Here is an 11,551-nt window from a genome sequence, read left to right on the forward strand (position 1 = left end):
TCCTGCAATATGCATGCATCGATGTAATATTTCGAACAATATTTTCTTTTTTTTTTTTTTTTTCAAATAAGCAATTTTGAGATAAAATAAAAATTGCTTAGAAAACTGAAAATAAATGACGGTGAATGAATTCTCAGATTTTTCAATTTGATTTTTGAAATGTGGAAAAAAAGAGAAAATGAATGAAGTCAACAATTGTTAGTTGAATTGAAATTTTAACTGGAAAGTATAAATTGAAATAAAATTGGTATTGAATTCAAAATTTTTAAAAATTCTATTTAAATAATTTAAACTCATTTGCTTAGACTGTTTATTTTTGGGAATATTTCTGAATATTTGACAGAGGGTAAGGTTGTAATAATCCATTTGAAAATTTATTTAAAAGAAAATTTATTAAAAGTTTGAGATTTAAGTAATTTGCTTCCATTTTAACACTTTGCATGATTTAAAACGATTCTACTAGAGATGATCATATTAAGATTTCCGGTTTTATCATACAGCGAACATCAGAAAATACCATCTAATGAATATATTACTCATTGTAAGGTTATTCATAAATTTAAATTTAGATTCATCTTTCTCGATAAGCTATGCTTTATCGGTTTTTAGAAATCTTTGGCATTCGAGAATCATACAATCGCACAACATCACTTTGTGATATAGCTGGTTCATCTTCTTGAGCAAATGAATAGCCACCTAAAAGAAAACAAAAAAAAAAAAAATCTTTTGAAAATAATCTTCTTACAGATTAAAATTTTGATTTAAACCATTCGTTTTTTAAATTAACTAATACTTTCCAATTTCTCTTGCATAAAATTATCTAACTAACATAATGTCAAATTTTTCCAAATACAATAAAAAACAAATCAGCAATTAACATAGAAAAAGGAAAACTACTGCTTACATATGAATGGATAAAGTATAATAGAAATATGAAAATTTTTTAAAACTTGTGTCCAAATTTTATCAACAAAAATTTATTAAAAAACGGAAAAAAAAAAGGTGAAAATGAAGCAATTTTGTGTTAATTCAAAGTGATAAATGTATAAACTAAAAGGGAATTAAATTCAAAATATTAAGGTATTCAGATGCTTTAGTAACAATTTTATAAATTTAAATATTAATAAAAAGCCAAAAACAAAAAAGTATTTTTGAAATTTTAATGGAAATAGAAGAAATAGAAACAACTAACGTTGTTTTGTTTGTATATTAACAAGGCTCAAAGCTGATTCAGACGCTTTAGTAACAATTTGTTTTACTTTAACAAGTGGATAATAAAGATCATTGAATTGTTTCACATCAAATTCTCGTGAAACGACTTCGTCTCTAATTGTTCGATACAATGATCTTTGTAATCTGAAAGTAATATTATAGTGCTTTTGTTTTTCTTTTCTTTTCTTTTTTTTTGAATTATTCAATTATATCAATCTTGTTGTATTTATATATATATAAGAATTATTCATTTTATATAAAAATAAAAGTTTAATTGGAAAATTTCCTTCATGTATTTATATAGCTATAATACTCGTCCTTATTTTCAATTTTTTTTTTTTTTGTCATTCCGCAAATTATTTATTGATTTCGTTCATATATTTTTGTAATTAAAATTTTTTTTAATCATCAAATGTGTCATCTGATTTTGTTACCGTTTTCTTTTTTTGGAAATTTTCATAGAACAAATGTAAAGCTTGAGAGATTTCAAGTTAATGAATAGTTTGATCTATGAAATTAAGTAAATAAAAGTAATTTACTGTGAATGAATGAATGAAAAAAGTTTATGTCAATAGTTGAAAATTGAAAACAAAATATTTTAATTTATATGAGATATAAGTAATATTTAAAAGAAAAAAGACATACAATTTAACAATTAGATCGAATGATAGAGATACTGATGTGACAAATATAATATATGAATATGTGACAGGTGAAGTCAGTACATGAAGTATAGTATCAGCCATGGCTGGTTGAACTTTGATAATTGGACTAGCAGGTGATGTTAAACTGTAGGAAAAAAAGAAAATGAATAGCATAATGATTGAACCAAATAGGGCTATCCATGACATCTATAAATGAGAATAATTAGAAATGAGCAAAGTTAAATTGCTAATGATAGGTAAGTGTTCTTTAAACAATTAGAAAACTTTAAAAATCCTATATAAAATTATGAATTTTTAAGATTTCTTTACAGAATTATAAAGTTTTAAAATTAAATACGGTAAATTTTCTTCTTTTTTTTTCTTTTTATTACTTCCATTTATAATCTGGAAATCAGTTAACTAAAAAAAATAGAAAAGAAAGAAATTTATGCAAAAAAATTATTAATTTTTGGATTATTATCAATCAAAGCAATGAAATTTCTTTAAAATTAATTCAAATAAAATGAAATACTTATCAAAAATTTACAATGGTGATAGAGTCAGTTTCAATAATAGCCTTTAAATTGACGATCAGTACAACAGCCTAAAAGTTTAATTCATTTTTTTCTATTTGTTTTTTGATCACTTTTTGATCATTCTTTGCTATCTTTGCAACAATTTGATAATAATAAAAAAGCAATTTATTAATAAATAATAAATTACAAATCACTGTTACTTAAATTTAAATCAATTTGAAACAATTAAATCCAAATTTTTTTGCTGATGAATTAGAATTCTATCAATGTAATTCAAAAAAGAAACTGCAATTTTAAATTTATAAATACTCATTCTATTTGATTAAACATAAATTTTCTAAAGATACAATGTTAATAACGGTTCCCATGACGTAATAATTGGCCACGCGACCATTATACCATATGACATCTATAATAAATTTCTATTTATTTGTCATAATTTACACTAATTCAATAATTTAATAATTAAATAAATTTTGAAGGTTCAAAAAAAAAGTTATCAAAAAAATAAAAAAAAAATTGGAAAAACACTAATAAATACTTTTCAATTCTTACCATTTTTAAATGTTTGATATGCAATCAAAGAAATTACTGTAGCATGCACTAGGCCAGTGAATGCCCAGATAAAATAAGCCTAAAATGAATATTAAGTATATATAATTGTCAGATAAACTTTTTAAGCACTTATATAAATTAGTGAAAAGTTTGACAAAGCTATCTGAGTATGTGAATGATATTAGATTTTCCAGTAATTCTAAAAATCTCAGTAAAAATCAAGAATAAAATTTCAAAAATTTAAAAAAGAAATTGAAAGAAAAATTGAAATTTTGAATAAAAAAGTTATACTTTAAGCGAAAATCCTTCACTACTCTGTGATAAATGATAAAGTGCTGGATAATCGATCATCACTTCAAATGGGAATAATCGATCCCAAATACCAATTGCCAATGGTGGCCAACTAGTAAAAAATATATTAAACATTACCAGCGACCAACTATCCATTATTGCCGAATCAGCAAATAATGTATGAAATTCATAAAAGAACTGCAAAACTTTAATAAATTAATCAATTACTACCAAAAACAACTCTATCACTTAGTAAAAATAGCAGAATTTTTAATTACCATTAAAAATTTGATTACTTATTTATTACTAATGAAATAAACACTTCACCATTGTTAGAGTTTGAACAATATTTTTGTAAAAAAAGTATAAAATAGTTTTTGTGATACGATGATAATTAATAGCTCCATGAACAAATATAAGACGTTCCAGAAATCGAAACTAAAAATGCAAAAGCACAGTTTGGATTGAAAAGTTTTATTTCATTTCTTAACCTAAAAAAAATTTTTTTAGGTAGTAAAAAATTGTTTAGTAAAATTTAGTAAAGAAAAAAAATCATTTACTAAAATTATTTAGTAAAAGTAATAGGACTATTAATTCAGTTAGTCTAAATTTCAAAAATAAGCGATTATTATTTTTTTTTTTTTAAAAAAAAAATTTCAAACATATGAAAATTTTTATAATATATTTTTGAAATATCATCATATCAAACTGTTATAGTTAATAACAATTGATTACGATGGATAATTATGGTAGAGATAGATAATGATGATAAAAAGCAAACACGAGAAACCTGTGCAATAGAGTAATCAGCTGCAAGTGATGCTTGCAAACCTTCTTCACCACTTATTCCAACACCAATATCAGCTTCCTACAATAAAAATACTACTACAAATAAGGTAAAATAAGAAGAAAAAACATAAAAAAAATTTTATAAACTTTTAAATAATTTCATTATTAATATTTTATTGATTAGAATAAATTTTGAAAAATTTTCATAAATTTCTCTGCATGCTTATGTCATATTAAAAAACTAATTGTTGATTATTCACCTGTATCATTGCTACATCATTAGCACCATCGCCAATTGCTAGTACCGTACCATCGGACCAATTTTTTAATGCTTTTACAACAGAGGCCTTTTGCGCCGGTGAACAACGACAACAAATAACCGTTGATGATAAAGAAGTCAGGTGTAAAAATTGCATTTTATACTGCTTCATTAAAGCATGATTAAGACTCTGTAAATTAATTACATTGATAATATATTCATTAAATAGTTGAAATTATCTTTTCTTTCATTTCAAACTGAAATGATTTTAATTTTATACGTTTTTTTTTTTGAAATTTTAAAAATTTTTTATTTTTATTCTCATTTTCATCCTACTTTTCTACCATAAATCATAATGTATGTCAAAAAATTAAGTAGCAAAAATTTTAAAAAAAAAAAAATCAAATAAAAAATTAAATAGAATAAATGAAGAAAAAAATTTCATTTTTGTATTTTTTAAATTGAATAATTTTTACATTGTAACAAACCTCGCCGCTAACAATTAATGAAGTTTTAATTTTTTTATTTGCAAAATTCTCAAGATATATGTTAATTTTGTTAGCCGTTTCTTCGGCATTTCTTTCGCCAAGTACCTAAATAATCAAATTGAATTGCTCTTTGTAATATTTAAACAATAATTTAATCTTTTTTTTTTTTTTTTGCTTAAATAATAATATTAATTTCATATGATAAATTTGTAAGTGAAAAAATTTCATTCGTTCATTTATCAATAGTTTATTTACAATTTGAATTCACTCAAACTTATTAAATTTATTTACAATTTTTGTTGAGAATAAAATTTTCAACATTAAAATAAAATTAAATAACTCGAAATATACCAGAATGGGTGTGAATGGATCAATTAAACCACATGAATAGCCAATACTTTGTGCTGTTTCTAATTTATCACCTGTTAAAACCCAAACTATAATACCACCTTCAATCAAATGTTCGATTGTTTTCTTGACATCCTACAATTGTCTTCCTGATATTTTCTAAATTCAATCATTTTAGATTTCTAATTAGTTCATTAAAAATCCAATATACTATCATTTTTCTTTTTTTAAAACCAGTGCATTTGATGCTAACTCTTTTCATCAAAATATACAAATGTAAATAAACTGTTAATCAATTTATATATTTCAACAAAATTACGTCATAAAAAAAATTAATTAATTAATAAGTCTTTTTTCTGACATTCTTCGCCTCTTGTAGAATTTACAAAAATGATTTATAAATTTCATTTTAATTATAACTGTTATCAAAAAAAAAAAGAATTGTTTAAAAATGAATTTATCACTATACCTTCTGTAACTTATCTTCAATAGCTGATGCACCAAGTAATTCAAGATTCTGCAATTTATAAAGTTATTGCAAGCAAAAATGAAAATTGTTACATTTGAGCAAATTTTTTTCAATTTTATTATCATATAAATTCACAATTGGTTAAATTAGCTAATTAGTTATTCAAAATAACTAATTAGCTAAATTAAATTCTTCGGAATTTAGACTTATTGCATTGTAACTTTTTCAATTTTTTCCGCTTCCTCTTCAATCAGCATTTCACGTTTTTCAAGTGCAGTACTTGCGCGATGATAACCAGGCTCCCATTTCTCATATTCTTCCTCACTAAGAATACACATTGCCATGCATAACGTACGTAAACCTAAATTTCACTTTTTTTTTTTTTTTTGATTAAATTTAAAGTTTTAATTTAATATTACAAATTATTCAAATGGAAATAATTCTAAAATATAATAATTTATGAGAGGGAGAGAGAGAGACAGGAAAGACAAACCAAGATTAGCAAAATATACCAAATGTTCTGCTGTTTTGTTAACTGAATACTTATCAGAATTTAGCGCTAATCGTGGAAAAATAACGCTATCCTAAAATTTAATCATTATCCTAAAATGAACAAATAAAAATATAATATAAATTGAAGAAAGAAATGAATAATTAAAAATTAAACATTTAATAATTTAACTTACAGCTCCTTTAATGTATAATTTTAACTTCCTATCTGGACATCGTACAATAACACCCATTCGTTTTCGATTACTTGTAAATTCTAATATATGTAATATATCATACTTCTCTTGCTTACCCATCTATTAATAAAAAAAATTTCAATAACTAACAAAATTTTATTAATAAAAATTTTAAAATTTATATAAATTAAAATTTTCAAATTGAAAGAAAAAAAGGAATAGTTACAGCTTCAATATAAACACATTGTGGTGTTCGTGTATGAAAGATAAATTTGAGATCTTTTGCACCTTTAACTAATGCTTTTTCATCTGAAAATTTATTGCGAATTATACCGGAAATTCCATTTCTTTAAGTAAATGCTACCCGGAAAATTCGATTTTTTACTTTAAATTTACTATCCAGAAAATTTCATTTTTTTCCCCAACTTTACTGTTCAGAAAATTTAAGTTTTTTTTTTTCTAAAGTTAATACTTAAATTCCACCATTTTATTTCTAAACTTAATATCGGAGAAGTTGCATCCTTTAGTTCTTAAATTTGATTATATTCTTTTGTCTAAATTTTTTTCATTTTTATGTTTCCACTAGAGGAAGATCAAATGGTAAAACTTCAATGATCAATTATTAATTCTGCGATATTTTTTTGTCTTTCATTTTTTTTTTTTTTTTTTATAGAGCAATATATTTTATAAAGTTAAAATTATGTTTTCTCAAGTAGAAATGGAAAATTTCTGTCCTTAGTAAAAAAAAAAAAAAAGATATGGAAAGAGAAACAATCAATCTATAGCAGAAATTAAGTTACAAAAAATTCAATACCCGGTGATGGTGAATGATAAATTATTTTTTCTAATTCCGAATTTATAACTTTTTCCGGAACAACCATATGACAAATTGCTAATAACGTTAAAAAATCACGTATAGATTTAGCATTACCCTTTAAAAAAAAGGATTTAAATTTTTGAAATGATTTCAATTTCTGGAATAACAGTTTGAAAAATTTCTAAAATTTGAAAATGCATTTTTCTTCTTTAAATACGATATACATGAAAATTTTTTTAAATCACAAGAATAAAAAATGAGTTTATATTAAAAATTACACAAAACAGATAGCTTTGGAAGTTAATTGAGATATTTTACTTTATAATTAAAAGATTTGTAAATCATTGAATAATTAAAAAGAAAAGAAAAGATTTTTAGTGATTATTAAAAGAAATTATTTGATAATTACTAACAGCATTATTGATTAAATCATCAAGAATTGCTTCATCAGTAAATTTCTCTGTCATCATTGAACCATATTTAATACCACCAATGGTACACATTTTAAAGCGCATCTTATTTTGTGTTAATGTACCTGTCTTATCACTGATAATATAACGTACCTTAAACATATCAAATAATATATGCACATATTTGAATAGTTGAATAATTCGATAAATATAAAGAAGAATTGGAAAAGTTAAAAATAATTTAATAACGTGAAAATAATAATACCATAATTTAGTTATTAGATCAAATAAACAAATCCATTTTTTTTTCTTTTTCTTTTACAAAAACAAACTTGTCCAAGTTGTGAATTTAAATTTGAACTTCGCACTTCAGCTTTTATATCAGAATTCTTATCATAAAGATTTAAATCCTGAAAGATATTACAGCAATAATTATTCCGTTTAAAATTCATTTCGAATCATTTTTAATATATAAATTGTTAATGATAGCACAAACTTGTTGAATAAAATAAGCTTGGAATAATTGAATCATTTCAAGTGTAATATTCAAACTGATCGGTATTAAACCAGAATAAAATATTATTAAACCGACAAGTGTTGGCAAGATGTGTAAACGACGAAAATTTCCTAAATTTAAATAAATATATATGAAATCATTTCTCCATCAAAAATATTTCCGCTTTCTTCCTCTCTCCCTTTTTTTTTCTGTTTCTTAACAAATGAAAAACCTAAATTCAATCATCAAAATGTAAATATTATTGAAATTTATATGTATATGAAATCAGTATTAAATAATTTAATAACATCATCAGTAAAACCTAACATATTGATTTGCAAAATATCATATTTTTATTTCTATTATTTCTTGTTCTTTTTTTTTTTTTTGTTTTCTTTCTTTTAATATTTTAAATTCAAATTTTAATTCTAATTTTAGCTTTGATAAAAATAAATTTAATAAACCAAAAAAAAAAAAAAATTAAATACCATGGAAATATGGAAGATAATAATACATTTTATTAATACTACTACAACCCATGCATGCGTTAAATAATGCCATAAAAACTAAGAATCCAAATTGAATCATCATCATACAATTGGTTATTCGTTCCACTAATGAACTCCAAAAAACAAAAAATAAAAGAGTGATAAGTGCATATGTTTTGCTAATAAATATTTGAAATAGTAAATAAAAGATTTGAAATAAACAATTTAATTAAATATTACCATTCGAGATTTAGCTTACTTCGTCTAAACAAATTCAACTAGCTAATTGCTAAAATTTTTTCGTTTTTTATTAAACTTTGTTCAAATTTGAAATGATTAATTGGTCATAAATAGAAAAATAGAAAAGAGCAAAAGACAAAATTTGAAAAAAAAAAAAAAAAAGCAAAAGTACCAATTAAATCAATAAACTTAATTATATGATAAAGAAGATGAAATTCAATCTGTTAATAAAGTGATGAAATGAGTAACAGCAAGTATTTAACAATGACTGAGGCAGTTCAATTGAAAATTCAAAACTGTTGCATAAGATAAAATCGGAAATGTGAAAAATATATCAAATATATTTGTAAATTAATTTTAATCACATCTCCCAATTGATTTTTTTCTAAGTAAACAGTGCTTATTTTAAGTAAAATTTACTTTGCAAGTTTTACTTTAAATAAATTTGGACTGCTAATTAATTGTTATTCATTACAGTTAGCTAATATTAAGCAGTACTGCATGTTTATTTTTAAATTTCGATATTTATAAATTTGTATAAAAATCTGAAAGATTTAATAATGGTAGTGACTTAGACTAACTAATTCGAATTTAAGTGAAATTATTGCAACAATGACAAGCATTTGAAAAATGATAAATGGTTAAAGGATAATTTAGATAATCGCATGATTGTAAGACAAATATTTTCCGGAGATTTAATTTTATATTAAATAAGATTTTTGTTTTTTAAATCCATGCTTAAATATTATTTTTATTGAGAATCATCCCATTTAAAATTATAAAAATATTCCACAATTTTAAATTGTAAAGCTAATGAAAAGTAAGTTTACACTTTTGTACGAGTACCGCTTGTATTCAGTACAAGTTTTGTGCAACGACCGGTATATACCGTAACACCACAGACCCAATCAGTATTTTGTAGCTTGCATCCACGAGGCAATAGTTGATTTGTTCCTGCAATTTTTTTCATCATAAATTAATTTGTTAAAAAATATTCAAGACTGAGTAAATTAACTGTAATTCTTACTAGAGAACTAAGAGTAGCCAAAAACAATAGCATAGAATCGAAATTGTTGAATAATATATAAATATTCCGGAAGAAATTAGATATAAAAATTATTTAAAAAAATGCAAATAAAAAAAAAAAAAAACTTTTTCCTAGTTAATTTTTCAATTATTGAAAGATATCTTCCATCATAATTAAACATTTGAATATTTCCTCCTCCAAATGGTTTATCTTATCTAATATTTATTTATTTATTTATTCAAATCGACTGTTTCACTCATTCAGTTATCTATCCGTTCATTAAAAAACGTATGTATCTTTAGAGTGGTACAAATTTGTATCAAACATTTAATTTATAGCACTTAACTTTTGCATAAAAACTGTAAATTGAGCAATTTGAAAATATTTAATTCTTTTCTTGGATTTTACTTATATAGTCATTATATTATAATTGAAGCTAAGTACACTTTAAAAAGAATTAAAAAACACATTCTTCCTGATAAATGAGAATTTCAGCGAAGTGTAGATATAGTGCGATAACATAAACAACAACAATTATTGCTGTACTACTGCCACCACTAACATCAGCAACAAACAACAACAACAACAAACAATAACAAATAACAACATCAACCACAACACCGATGTAACAAAATGAACAATAAAGCATCATCAGCATTACCAGTATCAACAATAACAACCACAAGCGTCACCAGCAACAGCAACCATTACTACTACTACTACTACTACTACAAAAGCAAAAATAAAAGAAAAACTAAAAAACAAAAATCACTGAAGAAAATCACTGAACAAATAAATATAACAACAAACAAAGATCATTGTGCTGATAAATACAACAATAAAAAAATGTAACAAACGATCAATTACAAATTTGATTTAATCTATAGCTAACTGATCATTTTTTTTTAAGTTTCATTTCTTTTTATTCAATACATTATTTCATCAGATAAATAAATCATTCACCATTGCTTAATTTAACTAATTAATCTAACTAATTAGTTATAAAATAACAAACCGAGGGAACAATTCGTTTTAGAATTTTCATCATTTCCCTTTTTTAATACTTCAGATGAATTGTTAATTTTAATAACACCATGAAATTCATATAGTGCTGGATTTGGCGGATCACATTCTATCTTCGATAACGATGAACAAAATGCCTATAATAAAAAGTTTATCTTTTTTTCTTTTCTATTGTGAAAAATTAATTCGAAGAAGCACAAAAAATGTCTTAAAAGATGTAGTAAACAAAAATTAGAAATGACATGAAAGTATTTAAAAGGCAGTTTATTTAAAGTTATTGAATTTTTGTTTTAATTTCATCAAAGCGCAAATTCGAATATAGCAGATAACATAACAGTAATAATAGTCTAACAGATATAATAAAAATAAAAATACAATAGCATGCATGAATAACTTATTAATAGCAAACAGTATTTTTGATTTTAAATCTTTTATAATTTTTTTTATCTTATTCGATTTAACTTAACTAATTCAATAAAATAAATCAAATTTCTCATTTATCAAAATTCAGCACTTTATTATAAATTAAATTAAAAAATTGATCTTAAAATTTGATAAAAAAAGAAATAATAATATGATATGAAATGATTATAATGAAATTAATCAACCATAATTCTATCATCATCATCAATTATTTGAGCAGTTTGTGGTAATGCTTGACGAATTTTCAGATTTGTTTCACCATCCAAATTACTTGTTTCAATATATGCTACACCAGCTGGTTCACTTGATGAAAGTAATACAATATCTGCTGGGATAAATTCATTTTTCAT

General features: G+C 23.3%; 1 protein-coding gene across 1 annotated transcript; it reads right to left on the reverse strand.

Moving 5' to 3' along the window:
* Window positions 1–595: 595 nt before the first annotated feature.
* Bm9322 (putative phospholipid-transporting ATPase IA, putative) lies at window positions 596–11,551 on the reverse strand (the record flags this gene model as incomplete). Its single annotated transcript, XM_043080035.1, has 24 exons — window positions 596–696; window positions 1,193–1,356; window positions 1,858–2,063; window positions 2,404–2,460; window positions 2,740–2,801; window positions 2,948–3,026; window positions 3,239–3,436; window positions 3,566–3,676; window positions 4,029–4,106; window positions 4,288–4,476; window positions 4,775–4,879; window positions 5,126–5,257; window positions 5,592–5,639; window positions 5,813–5,952; window positions 6,085–6,175; window positions 6,278–6,397; window positions 6,504–6,586; window positions 7,092–7,209; window positions 7,508–7,657; window positions 7,837–7,914; window positions 8,001–8,131; window positions 9,575–9,682; window positions 10,771–10,915; window positions 11,387–11,551. The coding sequence occupies 24 exons, from the start codon at window positions 11,549–11,551 to the stop codon at window positions 596–598; spliced, it is 2,859 nt and encodes a 952-aa protein (XP_042935969.1).

This window comes from Brugia malayi, assembly GCF_000002995.4.
Source record: "Brugia malayi strain FR3 genome assembly, contig: Bm_v4_Chr3_scaffold_001, whole genome shotgun sequence".
Classification (NCBI taxonomy): Eukaryota; Metazoa; Nematoda; class Chromadorea; order Rhabditida; family Onchocercidae; genus Brugia; species Brugia malayi.